Source organism: Ptychodera flava, chromosome 9 (genome assembly GCF_041260155.1).
Source record: "Ptychodera flava strain L36383 chromosome 9, AS_Pfla_20210202, whole genome shotgun sequence".
Classification (NCBI taxonomy): domain Eukaryota; kingdom Metazoa; phylum Hemichordata; class Enteropneusta; family Ptychoderidae; genus Ptychodera; species Ptychodera flava.
In genome coordinates, this window is record NC_091936.1 from 35940838 (window position 1) to 35967141 (window position 26304).

Genomic DNA, 26304 nt, shown 5'->3' on the forward strand with positions numbered 1-26304 from the left:
ATATATGGCATTCGATGAATTTTGCTTAATCAAGTGGTTTGTTCGGCGTTCTTTTATGATATTATTACTTTTTTGGTCCTTAATAACTTGTTCATGATGATAATTGGTAATTTTTTGTGAATTGAGAGTTTACTTTCTCTGATGCTACGGTAGAATGCGCCCCAGGGACAAACATTCGGACTGTCAAACTTGTACAGTGCTGTGCTGGTTTGTACATTGAGATTTCGTGAAGTAATAAAGTTGTCGTCGTCTTGTTTTCGTGAAATACATACGTACATTCACACATACATACATACACACACACACACACAACCATACACACGCACACGTATGGTAATAACTTTGCTATAAACACGTTTGTCACTTGCAGAGAGAATAACCGAATGGAAAACAACAGTAAACCAAAAGACCATACTAACGTTGAAGCCCTAGGCTCCTATCAGCACTCAAGGAAGACAGATAAATCATGTAAACCGGTCAGAAAGTTCATCTACATCAAAACCATGAAAACTGGAAGCAGCACACTTGCATGTATCCTACTAAGATATGGGCTGAAAAACGAGCTAATTGCTGCTTTACAACAAAAGCCATCACCAGTGATATGCTACAATGTATCCTCTGGAAGCTACGACATCATGCGCTACAACTGTAAGAATTTCCCAGGTTACGATTTCATGGCAAATCACATTCTCTACCATCGTGCCGCAATGGAAGGAATTGTAAAGAATGCCAAATACATCACCATTTTAAGATCACCAAATACAATGATTAGATCGAGATTTTTCTATACTAATATGTTCGAAAGTATACGTAATTTACGCAATTCACCTTCAGAGTCTAATCCGTTCTTGACTTACCTGAAATCATTAGAACCCTCAGGTAATACTGATCCACGCTGTTGTGAGCCTCCTCAAGGAAATGACTTGTCAAGAAGACTTGGTGTATGCGCTAAAAGCCGCAAAGAACTGACAGATAAAATACGGCAGCTTGACAAGGAGTTGGATCTTGTTTTGTTGACTGAGTACTATGACGAGTCCCTCATTTTGCTGAAAAAAATGATGTGTTGGGAATATGAAGATATCGTTTATTACCCTCTGAAAGTCAACAAAAACCCACTTCCGCCAATAACTGGTAAAATGAAGAGCATCATAGACAAAATATCCATTGCGGACATGCAGTTATACAACCATTTCAACAAGACCTTATGGGAAAAGGTTAAGAACTACGATGGTGACTTCGAGGCTGATCTTACTGAATTTCACAACATCAAGAAGAGAATCACCGAAAAGTGTGATAGTGAGCCGATTTCTGACTATTGTAACTTGTTCTATATGGACACATTTCCAATGACAAAGTTATTATACTCTAAACAATTGAAATGGTTGTGTCCTAACCCCTAGACTGATCCTAATTTTGTCCAAATGGACAATCAGTATGCAGAACAATGGACTGTTACTTTAACTTTGCACACAGTAAAATTACAATGGAATGATAAAAATAACGGATATTTATTGAGAGTAGTCGTAGTGTTATCCAAGATTTACTATTGTTAGAATTCAAAAATAGTACAAAAATAACCAACATTTTTGAAATTCTAAATCCGATCACAAAATTATCATGCCACAATTTCTCACTTTGTATCTTCTCACAAGGTGAAAAATTTAGTTTTTACATTATCTTAATTAAGTGTTGACACGTTTGCAGCTCTTGCTGAAATCGATCTCTTCCTGTAATATTCATACTATATAAAAGCCGTCGACTATTCCATCCACAGAAAAAGACCAATTTTTGAAAAAAGACGAAATGATCATGGACCTTTAAGTAGTTTTGAAAAATGCTGTTACGAAATATTTGGAACGTCTAACCCTATCTCGACCGATAGGTCATATGAAAACTTTTTCAATCATTTTAAATTCGCCATAAATTTAAGCAGATCATTAAAGGATGCTTTCAGCCTTACTTAGACCAGTCATTTGTTGTCAAGAAAATCGAAAAATCCAATGGTCTTAGTTTATTCATCATATTGTCACCAACTATCGACAATAAACAGCTGCATCGAAAGATACTGGCAAGTACCGGATGAAAATGATGGAATATTTTGCTGAATATGCTATCCAGATTTCACGCCTTTTTGGCTTAACATGCAAGGACTTCAACTGTACATATTGCTCTAATATTTATGGAAATTCCACAACACTGTACGGTAAACCGACATTTAACATCTCCTACCTAGTCAAGAGGACTATAGCTATCTTTTGCAATACATGCTTTACTGGAAATACATAGCTATTTCTCCAGGCCGAAGGCAAGGATATAGCAATATGTTTTCGGGATGCGTGGCCACGAGAGATGAACAAAAAGGTACTGACTTCCGTATAAAGACAAGTAAGAAGGTGTTTTACAGAACGAATAATGGTTATTGCTTTGATGTCCCCACTGAAATGATATAATGTAATAATTTTACAAGAGAGATAAAATAACCAATTAATGTCCTTTATAGTGCTTGTAATCAAGTAGTGTTTCAAGTTTCTACCCCTACTTTTGAAATGCAAACCTTTCGCATTTTTTAAAGATAATCGTCGCTAATTACACCCAGACCGCTAACCGCTATCGTTTCAGAGTTGCAGACAACTCGCTGCTCATGGTTATGGACCGAGCACTTATCAAGAACACATTACATAGACCTCGAGTTCCAGAAATGTTACATCAGAAAAAAAGTGACGCCAACGATTTTCTTTAAAATAAAATTTATTGTCGAACAAACACAAAATATCTTGGTCCTTGGTTGTTCTTTAATAAGATGCGATCTAGAAAATATCTCACCTTGGGTCAGCAGAAGTTTTCCTGGAGGTTTCAAATCCACTAGGGATAACGGACTGATACGTATCAAATACACCTGACTGAGAAAGGTATCATTTAAATCAACGTCAGTGACGTCATTTTAAAGAATATTTTGATTCTCGGAAGTTTTCTTTCACATGGCTCGAGTATGCAGGATAAAAATCTTGCATTCCCTGTTCAATTGGCTCTGGATCCTGATTTACTGGTAAACTATGTTTATCGATCACAAGTTGATTGAAATGACTTTGTCCCCAGCAAGGTTGTTTCCAAGAAAAATTTGAATTCCTTCGAAAGCCAAAAAACATTTGGTTGTACAAAAACAAAGTCCGAAGATGAATAGCAATTAAGGAGAGGAACAGGAATGTAGTCACTACACTCTACCCCTATAAAGAACTTTAGAATCTAAAACTGACTTTTCAGAAAATGGCAGGGTATCTGCCCACAGAAGGGACTGGGAAGCTCCGGTATCTTTTGAAATTTGATAGGGGTAGCGGAAGACAAATCACTAGAAATTTATACAAAACCATCATGAATAAACGGTTCAAAAATACCCATTATGCTATCTTGAATAATTGATCTTGACCTCATTGATTGGGGATAAGAGGGGTTTAACCTAAGAAAATGTGTTACATATCTCTTTCTTTCATGAATTTGACTTTGTTGTGTGTACCTGTGCTTTACTGTCTGTTCTGTGCTGTTTTGTGTCCATTTTATAACAATTGACTATGTATTACGAATTTTGACCTTGTGTTATCAGATTATGGATGAGTATGATTTTGATTATTTTATACACATTAGACTCCAATGAAGATGATGGCGAAATAAAGCCGGTGGGCTTAGATCCACTTTGACCTTCACATTTTCTTTTCAATTTGAGACAATCGGTGAAACAGTTGTTCTTTTTTTCAAGTAAATCCAACATAAGTTTGATCTTTGACTTTCTCACAATCCCTTAATTTCTGACGATAAGCTTCACGCACCAACTCATAGCCCTTGAGGATAAATTCATTCACAGAATCATAATCGGAAGCCTGTTCTCCTGACAACTGAATGTCAATTTCTCTGGCTTTACCCGCCAAAACACTCTGCAAAGGCATAGACCTAACCCTTCTAGCCCATTCCAGAATCTGTGCAATTTTCTCAAAATGAAGGAAATGTTTGTCGACATCCTTTTCTTGAAAGGGGAACTAATCTGAAATGTTAAGTGATGTCAAACTTGTCTGAATTGGAAATTTTTCCTGGATTTTCAAGGTCTAAATATCTTATTTCTGACTGTAGTAGATGCTCATCTATTATATCGTGCCGTTCCCTTTATCTTTCCTTTCTCTTTTTTCCCTCTTGTAATTCCATTTTGTAATTTTTGCTTTCTAATGCCAATTTCTTAAGCTCCAAATCTGCCTGCATTTCTAATTTTATGAGTTCTGAGCAAGGCTCAGGCACATATTCTACCAAGGCGAATTCACCAAAATTTGACTGAATCAACTTAATGTTTTACTGAATTTCCTTCTTGCGCATAGATCTTTTAACTTCTACTTTAAAGAAATTGGCAAATGTAATTAGGTTGTATTTTCTGAGAGAATCAAATGTGTCCTGATCAAGGTCCTCCATAAATTCGTCTGGCTTGAATTCTGCAATGATCAATAATCCCTAAGTTCACAATATCACACAATGCTATGAGGCAAAGAATGCAAAATGTTGTCAAACCACACTAAATTGTTTAAATATCACACGAAATGTTCAATCCCGGACGAGCCCCCAATTTCTGTTACGTCAGGAAAAAATGAAGTCAGTGACTTTATTTAAAATAAAATTTACTAAAACTAATCACTATGTCAAGTGATAAAGTACAAACTTTAAAAGTTTACAGGCTACTTATCTTAGCTGGGACGGCACAAAGTTAACTCCTTGTCTCCTGAGTGTTGATTTAGACAACCACTGAAGTTCTTTGGCTAGAGGTTTGTTCGTGCAAAGTTCACAGAATAAATCCAGTTTGAAGTTCCAAAATAGTCTTGAAGTAAACACGTCAGTAACGCGATCAAAATGTCTGCCTGAAAATCTGTATCGTCCCATATTTATGTTAAAATGAACACATAATATATCAGAACAATCTAGAATTTTTATTGATATGCTAAGTGCTGATCTAAAATATCTTCACTTGTAGTAGACTTGAACTTGTAGAAAGTTCTAAACATGACTAATTGAGTGCAAGTTCCTGGACAAATTAAGATCATTGGGGGGGGGGGGGGGGGAGTGACCTACATAACAATATCTAATCATGCCAGTGTCCTGCTGGTTGATGATTCTGTTAACGACAAAAGAGAAATTACAAATGGAAGCATAGTAGTGCGGAACCAAATGGGAACAATCGTTAGTAGCGATGACTGTGTACTGACGGGTTCCGAATGTTGTCACTAACCACACAATGAAGGTACGCAATGTTATACTTATCAAAAGCGCCAAGAATACTGCCACATCAGCATTTTCTCCTATGTTCTGATACTGCACGTAAGTTCTAATACTGCATTGCTGATACTGCATTCCATATGGGTTGTTGCCTGTCTGAAAAAGCCAGTAGTTGTAACTTTTGTTGAATTTTTCAGTATTCTGTTTTATATGTCAATTGCATATTTGTGTTCTTCTCCCCAAAGCATTGAAAACTCCCACTATATTTTTAGATTGTTATGTAGAGAATGAGTTGACGAGCTGAATACTATGTATCGCACTATGATTTGGGAAGTAGAAGATGAAACTTTAGTGGACATTAGAATAAAACACTGGAAAAATCATAAAAACACAACATCAAACAAATTCAAGCAATCAAAGACGTAAGAGCTACTTGCTGGCTATACAAAAGTGAGTGCAGAAACGACAGCAACAACAAAATACCTGCTTGTCCCTCCGTATTATCTTTTACCAACTTAAACGGATTATAACTGACATCATATGAGGTTACCTGACCAGTTTCACACCAAGTCATAATTGGAAACCGAGGCATTTCAAATTAAGCAGAAATCTGGACAGCAGTTCGCTACCTGACAAACCAATAGATAATTATCGAATTATGGAAACTGGATTTCAAGCTGACGCTAGAAACCGATACGAAGGAACAGCTGCATTTTGTACAGCAAACCATTAAACTTTCACATCAGCCTGTTGAATGTGTCTGTCTTAAGTGGCATATATCTAACAACCTAGGGATAGTACCGATAATAATACATTGAGCAGTAGACATTTAGATTGTCAAATTCATATTATCATCAAAACTAACTCGAAACAATATTCGTTTAAGATATTCGTATATGGTTGGTCCGGAAGATGACACTGTAATTCATGAAAATATCACTGCCATAAAATTTGTTTAAAACGTTTAGTTTCGCATCCAAGAAAATATTGTTCAAGTGATTTTTTTTAAATAGCAATTCAATATTTCCTTACTTCCCAATTACAGTCCATACAGGGATTCATACTACTTATATTTTTTAACTTGGTCATATCTTTAATTGGGGTTGCCGGGATAGACGATCGACACGTAGAATTCTGTTTTTGTATGGTAAAAAGGGGGACAACCTGTAACGTCGTGGCTCAAACGCGTAGTTTCTTTGTAAGACAAAGACTGCATTTCTAAGTAACATTGGAATAATTGCTTGCTCTTAATAGTATGGACCAGGATGTGTCGAATTAGGTACTTTTAGATTTAAGTTCCTACACTCTCTATGCAATGACTATTTGCTTTGGCATAGGCTTTGTTTCTAAAAGTTTGATCAGGATAGTCCGACTTAATGTTGGTAGCAAACAATGTCTCACGAGATTGGTAATGTTTTGCCTTGAATGGGTGTGATTATTGGACCAGTTTTGATGTCATATTGCACTGCATACTACACGAGAAAGCCAAACTCAAAATAAATTTCACCTTGTCCTATGATGGCGTTAATGCAAGAATCTCGAGTAATAGGCACCCAATATATTTCATGCGTTGTCCGTTTCATCGTTATGAATCTCTGCTATCTTGCCACGAACACTGTATTCACCTACAAGACACGCAGATTTTGGTGCAGAACGCTCAAAAACTGTAATGTTGGTAAAGACAATAATCATTTTCCGGGGCGTGCATTCAAGTATCGAAGTTTCGCCAAAGGAATACGTCGACTACTCTATGAAGAATATTCCAATTACATGGTCGAAAATGACATAACAAGATTTTGCCAGGAGAGTGTACTAACGCATGGGATTAAAGGCGCACTTTTTAAAGAAGAACATCGACAATAACCAGCCATTTTTCGACTAACACAGTGAATTCAATACACAGAAATCACAGCCTTGGATTGGTTAAATGAGACAGTCTTAGTACGGCATAGTGAGTATAGAGGATAGCGTTCACTTCAAGAAAGGTAAATGGCAAAGTCGTGAATAGCCTGAAACAGGACTAGACTTAACATGCAGGGACTTCTAATGCACATCTTACTCTGATATTAGTGGAAACTTTCACGACACTGCGTAGTAAAGTGACATTTATCACATTATCTACCTAGTCACGAGGACAATAGCTATCTATAGCCATGCATGCTTTACTGGAAATACATAGCTATTTCTCGAAGCCGAACGAAGGCAAGAAAATAGCAGTGTGTTTCCGAGAACGCATAGCCACGAGGAATGGATAAAAAGTTACTGTCATCCGAATAAAGACCAGTTAAAATGTATTTTATTGTACGAATCATGGTTTTTACTTTTGATGTCCCAACTACGATGATATATTCTGATAATTACACAAAAGAGATGAAACAACCAAATAAATGCTCTATATAGCACTTGAATAGTCGTAATCAAGTAGCTTTTCATGTTTCTGTCCCTATAAAATACAAAATTTTCGCATTTTTGTAGATAATCTTCACTAATTACGCTGTGGCTGACCACCAGCATTTCAGAGCTGCAGACAACTCCCTGGTCATGGACATGCGACCGAGCACTTTTTAAGAAAAAATAGCGTAGACCTCCAGTTCGAGAATTGGATACTACTACTTGCCAGTGTCCTGCTTGTCGGCTTGAGGTTACTGGGTTTAATGATTTCCTCGTCCCATGACTGGCTCTTCGCGAATCGAGGCGTAAAATGAGAATGTTGTATGACATTAATCGTGATGTGGGATAATTCTAGGTAAATTTATTCATTCTCAAGCGTGACTTCCTGTCAAGATCATCATCATTACAGATTAAAGTTTGTACAAATTCATCAGCCTTTGAAATCTATCTGTTGCATTTGCAAGCAGGCCGTCAATTGGCTATGTACGCCCTTGCGCAATGAACTATAAGCTCTTCAGGCGAGGTAATTAAGCTGTCACTACTCATAATCTTTCAGCGTTTTTGATTATGTCACTACGGACTGCCCATGCATTCTCATTCTACTCAGTACAGCATGTTATGTTCAACATATTAAATCCACTTGTCAACAATGCAGACGAAATCTGTGTGGGCTTTAAATATCAATCTTCATACTACAGGGAAAAGAAGTCAATCCTTGCGGTGGGGAGGGGTGGGGTTCTTTGTGCAACGGTCCATTTTATTTTGTTTTATTTTGTATTTTTGTATTTTATTTTATTAATTTTGACTGTGATATTTCAAATAACTATTTCGACTCCAAACCGTCTGACTGCTTTCTTAATTATCTACAAGTCGATATCTCTTCTCTAGCCTCTATACACCTCACTTTAATTGTACAGCAGACATTGCCGACTAGCCGTGTAATCGCCTGTCCGTATAAGCGGATTAATAAGTCAACATCACAGCTGTCCCACACGTATAGACTGTCCCTAAGTCACCTGGCTTTTCTCGGTAGCTGAGTTACCGGCTGTCCAACCAAGAATTCACCCCACGATCTACAAACGGACTACCATTTGCGCGGCAGTCTGCTGATTTTAGTCCTTCAATTTATTATGCTTTGATGCTTATATGCCCACGGACCTCGAGCAGGTCCAGGTTTTGTTTACTACATGTGTGACAGCTGTGTTGTTGACTTAATAAATTCATCCGGGATAGTTTGCAAATTTTAATTACGAGAAGTTTCAACAGTGGGAAGCAAATGCTACATTTGTGTTTCACTGTTGTTTTATGGCTGATTATTCTATTCATGTTAACGACCAAAGAAAATTACAAATAGAAGACTTGAAATTTGGTAGAACGGAACCAGGTCGAAACAATTGTTATTGGCGATGACCATGTATTGATGGGGTTGAAATATTGTATACAAATTATGGCAATTCATGACATAAAAGTGCTGCAATGAAAACTTAGATTAAACTTTTCCTTGACTGCCAAGAAAGGTTTTTGCATGGAAAAATTTAAAATTGTAGTCTAATTCCTCTATTACTTCTTTAATGTGGCGGGATATGTTGATCCCATTTCTTAAATGTACCTGCTTTATTGAAGAAGCAAAGGCACAAATACTTGCGCGTATTTGCTTGTATTTGCACGTATGTATGTATGTATGTATGTATGTATGTATGTATGTATGTATGTATGTATGTATGTATGTATGTATGTATGTATGTATGTATGTATGTATGTATATACGTATGTATGTATGTATATACGTATGTATGTATGTGTGTATGTATGTATATCGTATAACATACGTATTAATCACATCACACTATCCCTCGCCTCTCTATTAAATAATGTGTATATTTAAACTTCAGGAAGATGGCTTGTGGCAAAATCAAAGCATCCGTCTGGAATCTCATACCGTACATTACGTCGTCTACCATGCGGCTTGGTCGTTGACTTCTCGAAATGCCTCTTAGGAAATCATATCAATTCATACCTAATTTAATATTTAGCAGTCGTCAAAGGAATTTTGTTAAATTACATACACATATAAATGCACATATGTATGCACACACATCCATAAACATCACACAAGTACCAATATGATTCTTGACCTTCTTATCTGGGACAGAAAAATGTCCAAGAAATAGTACTTAATTAGTCGCTTAGGGGGAAACAAAATATTACCAAAACAGAATACGATGGAAGTACTGAAGTTCAAATGGTCTTGATATCTGTCTGTGGCGTAAATTTAACTTGGCAACTTATTCGGTGAGGTTGACTGAAAAAAGCAGAAAGCATTTGTTTTTGGCGTTTAAGAATTTTGTGAAAACTAGACCAAAAGGAATAACCTTATCATTTCAAGGTCGCTATATGTTTGTTTTCAATTTTGAAATCCAGAATGACTACCCATAAACTCATTTTTATGAGCAAATTATTGTGACGTATTACATTGTATGGTTAAGTGATTTGCCGATACAACATATGATTTCGTCAATAGTGTGTTTGATTTTCGTCGTAATTTTGACAAGTACTTCTTAAATCTTTGGTTAACATTTCCTTTTTTGCACAACTAAGTAATTGTTTCCATCAATATTGTATTCTGTAATAAGTGAAGCAATGTTTTCGGATTTACAGATGAACTTTTATATTATGACCTATTTAGGTTTTTATATGTAGCTCGGAAACCGTTTTGGTGTTTGTAGAGTGATTACAAATGTTACGTCAACCTGTGAAGCGTCAGGAAATGGTCAGCCAGTAACTGTGGTGTGTTACTTTAACCATAACGTCACGCAGGTTTTCGTCGCGGCAGTTGACTATCTCTGGGATAAAACTGAAATCCGATAATTTGTTTGACATGGGTTAAGTGAAATGTGTCGAATGCTGAATTCGAAGCTCGCAATATGCCTGGTTGATCGTTTTTTTTGCATTGGAGAAGTAAGTGACGTAAGTGCTTATTTGCACCGTTGATTTGGTTTGTTATAGGTTTATAAGATATCCTCTATCGATGAGTGACACTGGGAGTGCAGGCTGGCTTCATGCCAATCATAACTGGAACATATATTTCATATGAGTGTAGCTAAACTATACAGACTGCCCGTCTTATTGTGTTTGGAATATAATGCTATGAATGAAAGGTGTTGATTTAAATCTGTCGGCGTCTCGATTCTATTCTATACGGTAATGGGTGTTATGAAGTTAATGTGTTTAAAAGCGCTCTGGTGTACTTTATCAATGCGTTTTATATTTTTCATACTCTCAAGAGCAAAAATGTTGTTTAAATCCTCAATTAATGACCACACAGACTTAATGTCATTCGAGAAATCTAATTCAATCTTTATTCGGCGTCCTTTTTACAGAAGGTTAGATTCTATCAAATCCACAAACCCTATAGTTTGGTTTTTCGCATTGATTTCTTTGATGTCTTCATTTATGAGGATATTAGTGTGTCAAGCTGTGGGGTAAAACCTTGCAGAGTATTTCTCCTTGGGTCTTGTATCATATTCATATTACTAACGGAAAGCAAATATAATACAAGACCCTAAAAGAAACAGAATAAAAAACGAGTCTCCCCGGGATTTTTTGATAAGGATTATCCTGTTGACTCTTTGGTAATGACACTGAACACATTCGGTTAGGAAATCTGAAACAGGGTACATCGAGGGTCGATATCAGGACGATTACTCTCAAGCAAGTAATCCTGCTGGACGTCAAATATTTCCCACAAAGTCTGAATGATGAAAAAATCAAAGATGTTCATATGTGGATCCACAGAATTTATCTCTCTCGGACACCCAAAAAACGTCAAGGATGTGGAGAGAGCAAAGAGAAAAAAAGAACGATGTAAAGGCCTTCAACCTGTTTTTACGTGATGGGGTCTCAGTCAGGCAAAAGTCCTTGGCGGTCCGCGCCTTGGACGTTCAGACTGAGACCGCAAAAGTGACCGCTATTTCATGTTACCCTCCTCGCACTCGTACTATGACTACCATATAAATTACGTATTTTACGACTTAGCAGGAAGTGTCATGATATATTCTTAGAGAATGATAATAACAGGTCCAATAATAAACTGACATAACAGCATCTAAAATACTTACTAAGAGGCTAATGCAATGATTTAAAATACCAACTAAAATCTTGTAAAATTAGCTACTATGCCAAGTTAAAATAGAGAATCAAGTACAAATCACTTCGAAGTGCAGCGTATAACATTAACAAGACATTCGTAAATTTTCTGAAAGGTGAGGATTTGCTGAGAACTGGAAGGTGGTGGTGACTGAAAGAGCCGTCGCTCGAGGGCGCTCTCTACGTTCCCCCTCGAATCTTAGAGCGACCTCGAGCGACGGATGTTTCAATCTAACACTTCCCTTTATAAAGAAATCGTCCCGATTTTGAAATAAATTCTTAACTTTTTTGTAACAGTTGTAACTTTCATTCCTAATACATAATAATAAACTGCAATGAAAGCTAATCAATAAATGTAAACTAAGCTTAAAATAAAGGTAAAGTATCAAAGTACGTAAAAATCTCAACTATGCCCTCACCAAAATACATTGAATTAGTTTGAAAATACACAATAATATTGTAACCCTTCAAAATCTGAAAAATGGTGACACTGGAAAAGCCTTAATTATACCATTAAAACCCTCTAAATGATCATCAATAATGAAATAAAACACTATTTTTCTCACGGAGGAGAACCACAGTGCATGAGATGTTCGTATTTCTTCATGAAAGTGTTTGTATTATCATACTTCGAGTTTCATTATGGCCGACAGTGGCTCTGTTGAATTTATTTTCATCTGCGCTAGCGGTATCATATACGCTTTCATTTTTTGTTTATTTCAACATGTTTAGACTTGCTTCAAGTCTGTGATTTGTGCATGTCTGAGAGGGGCGAACGCGATGATTTGTGTTCTGTTTTCATGTGAAACGCGTGAGTTGGGTGAACGCGATGAGTGGGGTGCACGCTATACAGGGGAATTTCTCCCGGAGTCCGGCAAAATTAACTCAAAAGTGCGAAGACTCAAAGGTAACGCGTTCAATCGCCAGGAAAACCTGGCCTGTGCTGCTAAATTCCAAATATGTTTATATGAAATGGGAGAGATTCAAGAGAAACTGTTACAACTGATTTCATTTTTGAACAATTCACAGACTTGAACCAAGTCTAAATATTATTCACAACACGTGAATGCAAACATCCCACTCTACTTTCATAAGAATGCTAGAAATAAAAGATAAAGATGTTGGTTGTTTTCTATTCTCCTTTTAATTAAACAACCGGTTACTACATTATGGTTTTAATTAATACATCGGTAGTGATAGCTGAATTGTGTTTTAGTAAATACATCGGTGGTGATTCTTGAGTTAATTACAGAAAGGGCATCCAGCGTTTGTATTTTACCCGTTTGGTTGATACATATACTGCATAAAACTGTTGCCTTAAAAACTACAATCGTAACAATAGCAAGGGCAAGATCATGATTTCTTGCCCGCCCAAGGGATGGTACTCTTGACGAGCAAAATACAAATACCTCGTTTTATAATAAAGAATCAAATTCTTTGAGTCCACACCTAAACAAAACGCAGTAATCTGCAGAGACATTATGCACTTTAATACATGAGCAATTGTACACGTATCAATCACAGGCCTTCGTGGACTGAGTAGTCTGCCTGATCAATCGGATCGCCTGCTCGGTGCCCTGCCCTCTAGCGCAACTAAATATACGAAGTGGCGTTAGAGGGGAGAGCACCAAGCAGGCGATCGATTGATCGAGTAGACTACCTAGCTAACGAACGCCTTTGTTATCAATTGGTCTGTGGTAGAGTTATTTCTTCACTCTTAAGAGATAAGAGCACTCAGATCGTGACATCCGGCAGACCCCTACGATGAATCGGCAAAATTGCTGGTTCGATAAAATATGGCCAACAAAATCAACATAACGATACAGTATACCCAGTATACCCGTCACATTTGCTAAAATTACCTAAAACTGGCAAATCCAGCACTGGAACTGGTTAATTGCCGACATTGAACTCCTGGCCGAAACAAAGAGGGCAGAAACATTTCGGTAAATACAAAATCTTTAATTATGATAAAACAACGCTATCATATCGATGGTTTCTGAAAGATTCTGTAATTGTCTTTATCGCGCCACTCTACTTCTTCGTTGTTGTCTACTAGTAGCTGTCCTTGCGGAGTTCCAGCGTTTGGTGGTAGCAACGCCAAATACAATATGATCTCTGCCCCTTCGTCAGCGGTTTTACTTCCTGTAAAACCGGTCATGGAAGTCTGGCAGGCATTGGGACAGCACTGCAAAGAAAAACGGATGTTACGAGAATATCATGACGGTTACTTGAGCAGAGTTGGCCTGCCAGGTACAATTTACGAGGGGAAATCAATTCATTACGTACAGATATAACTGTGGCGCGATGTGGTCGAAATGATATTTGGGAACCGAACACGTTTAATCATCGTTTCCACAAAGATAACAAGGCTAGTGTAAATTTGAAATCCCTGACCAAAACCAATTTTCAACTGTATTTTCTATAACGACACTGTGACAAAGCAGCTTGAAATTATTACATGCACGCTATCATATGCACTGTTATTGAAGCACACATGAACTACTGAAATTGCAAGTGTTTCGTCTATGCTGTGGTAAGTCTGTAGATCGGTTTCTTTATTTTTTCTGACATTTAGACGCGCTGTTAGATTTTTTATCTCCTTAATCTAGTCTCAGTAATAAGAACAATTCGTCCAGAAAGTTACTTGAAGATTGGAGTAGAAATTCAAGATTCACATACACTTGAAATCGAGAGTTGCGTATCACGCACACTTCATTCTATAATGTTGCAGACGATCTTGCAGGAGATTGAAAATGGTTTTGGAAAAGGTTTGCAAAAATTTTTACTTGATCGGTGTGTAGGCAATACTACGAACGATGAAGTATGAGCTGCTGGGCCGACGTTCCCCGATATCCTGGCTCTCCAACGTGAATACATTGAAGCAGCTACAAATGCATTTAGGGGTTGTATTGCTTGCTGAGATAGGTCTTTATATTGTCATGGAAGCGTAACTCACCACGTTAATCAAGATGTCCTCTCTTGGGTCATCTTTCAAATGACGGGCGTACATCCATGTCATCAGTAAAATGCACGTCTTGACGAAACTGTACGCTGTGGTGTTCCAGCCCCTCTCCAAGTGTTTGCCTTCTTTGGCATCCCTTCAAGAAAACAGCACATAAGAGATGAGAGACTCATGAATTTATCATAACATGATAGCCAATCAAAGCCAAGGACAGAGAAATATCAAGATGATCCATTGCAGACATTTGCTTTGCTGTCAAACGTTACTTGACGTCAGCAACAATGATACATGTCACTCTGTCTCGATATTGTTTGCTACAAACAACCGAAACGAGTAAGGGAGATGGGTCTGTCACGTGACTTTGCGGCAGCTTACAGTCACGTCGCTAGATTGCCACCACACACATTCTATTTAGCATGTATTATCGTTATTTTGTCTGACGACATCATGTTTTTGATTTTTCTCTCTCCCTGGCAAAAACAATACATTAAAGTTTCCTTTGATAAAGCGTTGCATGCAGGTGATTCTCGACAAAGAAACTTGTCACAGAAATCAAGGTAAATGTCACGCCCTCTTTCTAGTGAAGAAAACGTAATAACAATGAACGAACGAACGAACGAACGAACGGACGGACGGACGGACGGACGGACGGACGAACGAACGAACGGACGAACGAATGAATGAATGAATGAATGAATGAATGAATGAATGAATGAATGAATGAATGAAAAAATATTTTGCTCTTAGCCTGCAAAAAAAGACTGACTTTCCTGCCATAGATACCTGACGAATTCATCCGAAAGTTCAACAAGTTTTTCTTCCGTGATGTCTGGTGATCTAAACCTGGCTGCCAAATCTGGGTGAATTTCATTGAGAATTCTCGCACCACTTCGTCCACCCACTTCAACAATCCTGAAAAATCGAAGATAGAACGTGAGCGTTGTTATTGCGATGTACTGAAAGTGCAGTCTGGGTATCTTCAAGTTGAATGATGTGAACGTTTGTAAAGAGTACCGGCGGACTATTTGGGCTGTCAGGGTACAACCAATGTTTCGAGGCGAAGGTGCTAGTAGTAACACAGTCACAGCAACACCAATGTCAAGGGTCAATATTATGACGCAAAGTACACGAATGCGGATGAACGTTCTTCGACACTTTCACAAGGTACTGGAACAGTTTCATAGTTATATTGACGCATCCCAGAGTTACCTTGATGAGTGTGGCAATACTGTCGATATTTGGGTGACTGCGTGTCACTTAACATGTCGTTTATGACAATATCTTACCTTCCGTGCGGTTTCACTATCGGGAATAAGGTCATGTAGACGTTGTATCGCCCATAGAAGTTATTGGCAATTGTATTAGTGGCCTGTTCTCCGAAAGGAACTGTACTTTTTATCTAGTTATAGAGAAGAAATATTACTTGGCCGCTTATAGACAAAGTTTTACCCATCATGCATATAATCGCGACCCCCCAGAGTAAGATCAAACCCTATCCCCAAATCTATGAAGAAGTTGTAAAATGGAAACAAGCACACGTAGGCAAAAATGAAGGCACAAAGGGCAGGGACGCTCAATAACGGATATTGAAGACGAGAAACAGTACTGAAGCTGAGTTGCTGAGCCTTTTAAGGCGATACTTTGAAACAGTAAAAAGGCTGAGCTACCTTGCATTAGACGCAAATGATGGTTTAGGGACCGCTTCTTGCTTTTTATCCAGAGTTAGAGATGAGAGTCAGGCTGAATGCCTCCGAACCGCGTTTTCTTTCGGCGGGTTGTCAACAAACGAATATCTGTTTAAAAGCTGTGAATTGTTTGACACTATTGAAGCGACATGGAAAAGCACGATATAAGCCAAGCTTTCATGCTACAGAAACGTTATGGGTCTCGTTCAGGCTTGTGTGAAATGGCTAAAATTTGTAAAGCATAATGATTTTGAGATAATCAGATAAGCTATGAACATTTCCTGCTCAATGGGAAAACCAATTTTACAGGTAGACTTAAATTCTTCATGATGCACGCTCGATTGTGATCGCCTCAGTACAATACCTTATATGCAATGCCGGCATTATCCACCAACACGTCAATCCCTCCATAATGTTCGAGGAAGTGCTTTTTAATTCGATCAATACTTTCCATTGAAGTAGTATCGAGCTGGTGGAACTTCGGGTCCAAACCTTCCTTCTGAAGTTCTTTCACAGCTTCCTTGCCACGCTCCTCGTTACGTGCGGTCAGATAAACATCACCGTCGAACTGCTTGCACAGCGCCCTCACAGTTGCAAAGCCAAGTCCCTGATTGGCGCCAGTAACCTGCGATTACAATCAATTCAACGGAGTGAAAATCGTACAAACTCACAAAATCGCTCGAGTATATAGAGGTGATTATCGTCCCGTGAAAATCAATCGGTAAATGACTGAAAGTTCAGTGTGCAGGACTGTTAAATATAGCTTATGTCTTGCTAAAGGTTGAGGTGGCGCTATAAAATTTCTGACCGAGAGAGTGGTTCACTTGTTAACTTGCTTGTCATCATAGCGCATGTCTCCATTAAACATGCACAAATGAAACCAGTATGATTTTAAATTCGAGGCTCTGATATGAAACCGAAAACACACGAGAGTATTTGGTTATTACCTGGAAATAAGAATATACTTCTGTTGAATTGTAGCAGGTCAGGGCAGTAGTCATTTGAGTTTGCTGAAGGACTATTTCATCAAAATATCATTTACGACTTTATCGGGGAACCGACAACATAACGTGACCTCGTGCAAGCGGCAACGTCATACGAGCTGGTGATATATCTATCGTAGTAACCGGCGAACGATTTTCTCGATGCGGTACGAACGTTTCCCAAGGTTTGGTGGAAAAACCCCCGACTGCGGCACTATCTGCGCACTTTTAACTGCCCGGGCTACTCATAAAGACACATCATATTGTGTAACAAGTCACTTCAAATGTCAAATGTTTCATTTTAAGCGCTTCTTAGGCAATTTTGCTCAAGAATGTATAATTAACAAAGGCAGAGACAAAGAATGAGCCTCGGGGATGGATACACGTGGCCTCTCAAATATCAGTAACTCAACTGCCGAGAAAAGCCAGGCGACTGGGGCCAGTCCAGTCTGTACACAAAGGATACATATATGGGTGAAAAGGGAAGCCTTTGAAAGTGCATGTTTCTGTAGTTAACTTTTTTGTTTTCTACATTTTGTGGGTTTTTTTGGTCGTTCTGCAAATGCATTACTTTCCCATTTCACCAAAAACTGGTGCTCCTGGTTACTTACACGAAAACGGTCGGACCATGGTCCCCAATGCGATCATCTCTCCTTAAACATTAGTTAATGCAAATACACACAGCCTGGCTAGAACGTGGGTGAGTGGACGATGCCATACCCATCGGAAGATGGTCCCTGCTATATAATGTGATAAAAGCACCGAGCTTGGCGCTTTTTTCCCATGATTCAAAATACATGGAGTTGATGAAGCCCTAAAAATGCAAATTCCGGTACTTTTATCCGCTTTTGTAAAAAATCGCGCGAGTTATAAATAATGGCGAAAATGGCTTTTCCGGAATAAGCGACCACAAAGCTAGGACATGTAAAAATAATCCTTGGAGAAGAATGAGACTCGGGGACAGATATTTTGACTCAAATTTTTAAAATTCATTTCCTATCTACCACTCATGGGGGCTCATTTTAAAGCCCGTAGAGAAAGTAAATTTTCAATTAGTTTTTCAAAACCCGAAAATTTTACTTTTCCCCATAGTCTCGACAGTGCCCATATGCATCTGTTTTTAACGACATCTCTTTCAAATGTAATATAGATATTTTCTACGCTGTGTAGTTTTAAAACTATTTTATCCAGTCATTTTAATAGTTCTCTTTTTTGATTTGTGTATTTTTTTTTCAATTTAATGTAAAGTGTTACCTTTATGGTTGTCCTGTACATTTGTCTTGTGATGATGTGACTTTTTGTATAGCAGATCTGTTAGTGGGTTTACCCGTCGATCCGTGTTAACACAGAGGTGGCCGCCATTTTGAATTAAAAGTCGGTAATTTGTTCCCCAAGTACCAAAGCTTTCACGGTTACCCCTGAATTTTACTCTTGATTTGGTAAGAGAATGGTTTAAAGTTTCCTTGAGAAAGTTTGAGAAAAAGTTTTAAGTCTTTCACTTCCGAGGCCCATAAAATACAAGAGGTCGAAGACGATAAGGAGGATAGTATTAATCAGACTTCCACCGAGTGAAACATGCGGTGCGTGTCATCATATTATGCCTCAGTAGAGTGAGAATGGATTGTCACATAGAAGCAGGTCTATATCAAAATAATTCTATTGCTCTATCTGCCCTCCTGAAATAGATGACAGGTAAAGGGTGAATGGCATCTTGGCTTCAGTGTACTACTTGCAATCTGAAAACTGTCAAGGAGTTTACCCAGGGAAATAGCTGTGATATCGCAGCGGTACTTGTGTTGTATATCGAACGCGATCGGGTCATTGGGGTCATCGCCACAGACTGTGGCGATGACCCCAATGACCCGATCGCGTCCGATATACGCCACAAGTACCCCTGCGAGTGCGATATCACGGCTATCAGGGAAACTACTTGTAAATCACTTATGCTCCAAGTCACTTGGTCAGCCAATATGTATAAATGTATGTATGTATGAATATATGTGTGTTTATGTGTATGTATGTATATATGTATGTGTCCATGTATTTGTGTATGCATGCATCCATGAATTAATGCATGCATGAATTAATGCACGCATGTACACACAATATTTATGTGTGACATAGGGCTATGTCATTATTATTCATGAGCCGTCATTACTATTCATGGAGCCGTGTAGGCCTATATCTGTCTTGGCATCACGTGCAGTGTAGATCTAGCTAGTCTTCAGCTGGTCATCAGCCTCTAAACTGTATTATGTCTGGTGGAATAATGTAGCATTTTAGATTTATAGTACTGGCTGTTTCCAGTCTTCCTTACACCCCTTCAACATCCGAATACCAGCCTTGTCGGCCTTGACACGCTACCGAGTGACCAACGATACCATTATAACTCAGATCACGTCACAGCATGTATTTACATGCAAATTTCTTCAGTATTTGTACTTTTTTAAATATATATTTATCTATGACAAATACTTAAAATTATATTTTTTCTGTCCATTCTGTTTTGTTTCTTCTTTGAATCTTTTATAGTCCTAGTTCTTGACTACTACAAACCTTGAGAAAATAACGCATGGACTGTAGACTGTAGAGAAAACGTTTCTCTGGGGTTTATGAACAACGTCTAAACAGTTATTATAGTAAGAATGCAAGCATACAATGCATACCGTTCTCTCTCAACTTTCAGCCATGGAAATCCAGAGCTAACCTAAGGTCACTCGCGGAGTGACTTCGGCTCTGGACTTGAAAGCACATACGCATAGGCCTACTATTCTCACACTAAACTCAGCTCTCTTCAAAGTACATGCACCTTATGAAGTAATTTCAATACACGAACACCCATGCAAGCCCACAGGCGTTACGTGGACTGGGTAGTTTGTAAAGGTGTAGTTTATACTACGTTCCGACGTTCTGATAGCAGTGTGGATAGGCTACGTATCAGAACGTCGGAACGTAGCATAAACTCACAGCATAAGCTTAAACTACACTTTTACAAACTACCTGAACTACCCAGTCCACATAACGTCTGTGTGCAAGCCATGCCACTTTACACAATCCATTCAACTGCCGGCTGAAAGAATTCCATTCATTGTATCATTGACAGTAAAGGAGGGAACCTCTACTGTCTATGGTTGCATGACGGCACAGTCCCGCTATCCACTCAGGCTATCTATGGATAGAGGGACTGTGATCACGGTAACCAGAACTTGAAGTCCATGTGAATATCTTACCATTGCAACACGCTTGGTAGAGTCCATGTTGTTCGCGATTGATACCAAACCCTCGTCCGTCTCTGGACCAACGACACAACGTGCACTAGGCGCTCGTTTCAGTACAGATACAGTCTACTGAAGGGCGCTACGAGAATACCACCAGCAACAGAGAGCCAGAACAAGCTTCGGTGAGCGTTGAACGTAACTAACCGGCAAAACCGGGCAATGTGACAAGTGGCGTGTCACATGACTGAGGTCAGCGGTTCATGACCATTGACTATGATTCAGGTGAAGCGTTGAGGGCGCCATTTAAAGGTATACGGTCACCTGTTCCAATTTTGCCACAGTTACCATGGAAAGAGAAAATCTAACCAATTACAGATTTTAAGCTGGCCGCTTTTTAAAAACAGCGCCCTCACATGGGCATTTTGAATACCAAGGAACGCCCCTTTGACCATATATGGGCATATTAAGATTACAGGTGACTGTATACCTTCAACCCGAACGTAAGATTGTCATTTATTTTCGTGCAATTTACTTTCAGTTTGTAAGGTTGTTCACGTTGTTTATAAGAGTGTAAAGAAGAAAATTAATGTCGTCACTTCTAGTTTTAAAATGACTGTTTAGGCCAAAAAAAAAAAAAAGAAATGTTCTGGTCAGCGCGCGCGTCACTTGAAAACAGCGCGTCATCCTTTTTTTTTCCTGGTTTGAGGCCGGCGGCTGTGGCAAACTACATACTGATTACTATAACACCAAACCAAAACGGCTGAAGAGAAAGAAAATTCTTTGGGGCACATGATCAGTGACTGCATGAACAGTTTAAATGTTACTATATTGATAAAACTACAAAACTCAGTGTTATCCCCAGGCCATAGCGGTCCCGCTACGCTTTCGCCTCCCCCCCCCCCCCCCCCCCCCCGCTACGCTTTGATTCTCCCCGCTACGCTTTAAAATATTCCCGCCATCCTTAGTTCACACGCTCTGCGTAGCTACCAGCTGATGCATACATTGTCTAAGCGCTCACTGCAACTTTTAACCTTGTGAAAGAGTGGAAGATGTGAAGTATGGTATGCATCAGATAAGTTGTCCGGAAGTGTTGAGAGGAACGTTAAAACAATAGAAGAATCGGCTGGGTTGTTCACAAATTTCATTCCAGAACGACTATTACGACCAACAAAGACAGTATACATCGCGGACAAGTGTTCACAGAGGTAGGCGGTTGTAGCACTAGCAGGGCCTTTGATCACATTCCCATACTTTGATCAACGAAATGGACCGCAAAAGAAACAAGAGTTGACTGGTGAGGTTGATTATGATTGTACAACGATGAGTTTGTCTGAGTACGATCACGATCGCGATCGAGTTCACATTGCATAAATTTCAATATGGCGGCGGCCATGTTGGTCGACAGGTTCATAACGTGTTGACATTGATCCTGGCGTCGCGTGTGGTTCCACTCTGACACCACTTTTGAAAGATTTTACACCTGATTTTCGAGGGATTCTAGTTGTACTTAGTTCATTTCTTGTGATCATCTTGTTGGTATTTTTAAAATCAAGAATCGAACGACGATGTTCAGTGGAAGTAGACGTATGCGGGGGGGGGGGGGGGGGGGCGCTGGTTGAAATCTATCCCCGTGATGAAAAATTATTCGCGGTGTTTGTCGTTCAAAAATGATAAAAACTCAATTGCATTTGAATTGTGTAAAGCTTAAACTTGTGAATTTTCCTCTTTGTTGGCAAGTTTTGAGAATTTAGTAGCAATATATGTATTATGAAACTCCAATCAGACGAACCATTTCTTGCTCTCAAAGTTTCAATCTGAATCTTCTGTTTTATTGCAATTGTAATTACAATACTGTGATGATTTATTTAAGTGTAATAAAGAGTTTCCATGATGTTCAAACTGCACACTTGTGTGTTACCATTGCATTTTGTTGTGAGTGTACATGTATGTGTGGATGCATGTGCAAGCTTACATCCATATGCAAATATAAATAATGATATGCAAATGAATATGCAAATTAGCCGCTAAGCTTTGGCGCTTTAACTGACCCTGCTCCCTCCCTTGAGGAGGAGGAGGAAAAAAAAAAAAAAAAAAAAAAAAAAAAAAAGCCGCGTCGCCGCACCATTTTTTAAAGAAAGGCCTGACCAGAAACATTCTTTTTTTTTTTTTGGCCTTAATTTCCATTTTTTTCTTTAATTGAAGCGAATCTCTGACTCTCGGAACAAAAAAAGTTCATGACCCTCTTTCAAATGACTTTCTATGTAAAATCGGCTTCGTTGTTGCATGTTCTAATGTTATAACTTTACACTTTTGTATGATGACCTCGAATGTTGTTGTTGGGTGGCATGGGTTTCTGTTTAAGAAAGGGAATGTACCTGTTCAGTGGTGTTGTGTGTGTGTGTGTTCTAGTGTTGAAAATGTTCTCTTTGTTGTATCGATGGCTTTTATAGATAATTAGATCAAAATGTTTTAATTTCATGCATTTTCTCGATTTTTGATATGATTTCATGTTCATGTTGCGTTTCATCAGAAACACGTTGTCTCTGAAGATCGTCCAGAGCGAAATTGTTCTACTGCATTCTCATTTCTGTCTCGTAAAATGTAATGTCGGTTATTTCTGGTTATTTCTGGTTATTTCTGTCGGTTATCCCTGCTGCATCCATAAATTTGTCGGTAAAATTCATCATTAAATTCAAAAGTGTTGTTTTCAAGATTATTTCTAGCATCGCTAGCATTCATTTAAATGCTCTTCCGACTGATTCAATGGCTTCATTGTGAGGTGTATTAGTGTACATGAACTTTAACCATTGGTCAGAACTTAACAGAAGTAATTTTCAGCATAAGTCTGTTGTATCTTTGATGTATGTTGGTTGTCTTTTCATTATTCGTCTCTGAGAAAATAGTTGATGAATTCTGATTTACGAAAGCTTGAACTTTAGCATTCACTTATGATCGGACGTCCTACGAAGCGTAGGTCTTTGGTAGTGGTATTTTGTGTATTTTTGTAGGAAGTACCAAAGTGATGTTCTACCGAACTCAGATAATCATACATGTGGTGATCGGTATGTTGTTGTTTTTTATACATTCCTGTTGTGAGCAAACTCTGTTGTTGTTTGCTTTGTGTCATCTGCTTAATCTGTTGTTAATTTTGTGTAGTATCGCCGATCGCCCAGTTGTCGCTGACATTCTCTTATTATACGATCTGCAGCGTCTAGAACCGCTGTTCAAACTCCCTTTATCGAAAGGTTTGATTGTTATCTTCTTACTTTGGGATAGTGTGTTTAACGCTATGACTTCTGCGATCCGCATGTTACATTTTGTGTTTCTGATTTTTATGTTGACCTGACAAGAGGCATTTTTGTAGCTCCCAGAGAGTTTCATAGTTTTGCGTTCTATGGTACATGTTGGATCCATTTTGACTTCAATTTGAATGGTTGTTTTAGTAGCATTTTAGATTGATAGTACTCGATGCCACCAGTCTTCTTACACCCCTTTAATATCGGAATACCAGCCTTGCCGGCCCTGACACGCCACCAAGTGACCAAACAATACCATCATTAAACTCAGATCACGTCACAGCATGTATCACCACAGTATATTTGCATGCAAATTTCCTCAATACATTATATATTTATACATTTTATATATATATTTATCAATGACAAATATTTTTTTTTCTTGTATATTGTATGTCTCTTTTGTAGTACGAGTTCTTGACTATGTCCACCCTTGACGGAATAACGCATAGACTGTAGAAAACGTTTCTTGTAGAATCTACGAATAACGTCAATAAAGTTATTATTCGATTTGTAAGAATGCTGCTATGCATACATACTGCTTAAAAGTTAACTTTCAGCCATCGAAGGAGTCTAGACATAACCCAAGGTCACCTGTTGAGTGACCTCGGATATAAATTACGGCTCTGAACATGAAATCTCGTACGCATACACCTCTCCCACGCCAAACTCTACTCTCTTCAAAGTACATACACCTAATGATATTATTTCAGCAACTATACGGACACTGCATTAAAATTTAAAAAGTCATGCAACTCTACATTATACATTGCACTGCCATTTGAAACTATTCGAATCGTTGTATCACAGATACTAGAGGGAAACTCTGCTGTATACTACAACTTCAAGCCCATGTGCATATCTTACCATTGCAACACGCTTGGTAGAGTCCATGTTGTTCTCGATAAATACCAAACCTTCTTCCGTTTCTAGACAACCACGTGCACTAGGCGCTCCTTTCGTTGAATCCTACAGTCTAAATTAGCAAAGGGTAGACTTATAATGACAAACACAGGCCGCCACGGGTTTACCACCAGCAGCAGAGAGCCCGACCAACCTTCTGTGAACTTTTAACGAAACGAACTTGTCTATGCGACAAGTGACTGTCACGTGACTACAATACAATACAATACAATACAATACAATACAATACAATACAATACAATACAATACAATACAATACAATACAATACAATATTTGTTGTTCCAATTTGGGTAAGTAGAATTGCGACAGTAACCAAAAACATAACGACAATAAAACCACAGTGTGAGATACAACCACAGAAACATGACAATTATAGCATTTCAAAGTTTGAGCCAAAGCAAAATAAAACAAATGGGCGCAAGAATAAAATTCCCCTAAAATGTTTAAAACAATGCTGGAAATAGTGAAGTTACGATGCATGAATAAAAAACAGAACTATTTAACTCTATTCCATGATCCAATTGCTCTGTTTCATAAAAAACGTTTTGATCTGTTGGTTTTTTAAATCGGAACTCTACAGTGACGACCAGACGGAAGCGGATCGAACTCATGACGAAATGGATGTTTAAATTTAGCTTTCAAGATAGAATTAGTCGTACGTGTAATATGTTTCTCAAACAAATCGGGCATTGAGGCTGGTCTGTTGTTTTCCAATAACTTTTGCTGCAAATATTGACTATTTTCACATGTTCGTTTTTTGTCCTTCTCATTCAAGTTGTAATACCAGCAAACTATAGAAAATGTGAAAATATTTTCGATGAATAGTTTATAAAACATTTATTTGCCCCACTTACGTTTGCCAGATTATTTGCCAGGGCAGTGAACTGAAAAGGTGTGAGTGCCTCTGCATGGCCCCGACATTGACACCAGTCAGACGTTCCCATGGGCCTATGCTTACACTTGACTTTGCCAAGTAGAGAACAACCGCAGGTCTGACAGGAACCATGCTAAAATGATACAACATAAATGCGATGAAGTCAAAATGACCCGACGTTCCTATCCTGGGCTTTTCTAATGCTACTGGAGACACACTGCATTTTCTTTTGAGATCCTTGGGCTATATATATAGGAAGATTGGAAGAGGATTCCGAGAACGTGCCTTTGACAAAAATTCAAGCCAAAGACGACAGGAAAAATATTGCAAGCAGAGAGGTAAAAAGTAATACATCGCCAATTACCTTCTGTTATTATATTGGCATTTTTTCGCGCGGCGAGGCTTTTTGCGTCCTATTTTTATTTCTGATTTCAATCAATTTCTTCAGAAGATACAAGGGCTGAGTTTAAAATAATTCATATATAGTAACATGTTAGATTTATAGTACTCGCTGCCTTCAGACTTCCTTACACCCCTTCAACATCGGTATACCAACCTTGCCGGCCCCAACACGCTA

The 26304-nt window shown here is 38.4% G+C and overlaps 2 protein-coding genes across 5 annotated transcripts; one reads left to right on the forward strand and one right to left on the reverse strand.

Moving 5' to 3' along the window:
• The first annotated feature begins 383 nt into the window (after positions 1–383).
• LOC139141302 (galactosylceramide sulfotransferase-like) lies at positions 384–1400 on the forward strand. Its single transcript, XM_070710928.1, has one exon. The coding sequence runs from the start codon at positions 384–386 to the stop codon at positions 1398–1400; it is 1017 nt and encodes a 338-aa protein (XP_070567029.1).
• Positions 1401–10968: 9568 nt separating this feature from the next.
• On the reverse strand, positions 10969–25017 carry LOC139140844 (carbonyl reductase [NADPH] 1-like). Of its 4 annotated transcripts, none has more exons than XR_011554076.1 (7): positions 24796–25017; positions 16796–17056; positions 16033–16145; positions 15530–15658; positions 14741–14882; positions 13061–13969; positions 10969–12304 (listed from the first exon to the last, which is right to left on the reverse strand). XR_011554076.1 is itself a non-coding variant. In XM_070710294.1 (6 exons), exons 1-6 carry the CDS (start codon positions 24820–24822, stop codon positions 13766–13768), a joined length of 876 nt encoding a protein of 291 aa, XP_070566395.1. In that variant the 5' UTR covers positions 24823–25014; the 3' UTR covers positions 10969–13765. The 4 variants fall into 4 exon arrangements, 2 of the variants coding, with proteins under 2 accessions (XP_070566395.1, XP_070566394.1); XR_011554075.1 differs by lacking the exon at positions 24796–25017 and adding an exon at positions 20645–20865; XM_070710294.1 differs by having other exon boundaries at positions 10969–13969; positions 24796–25014.
• Between the last annotated feature and the right edge of the window lie 1287 nt (positions 25018–26304).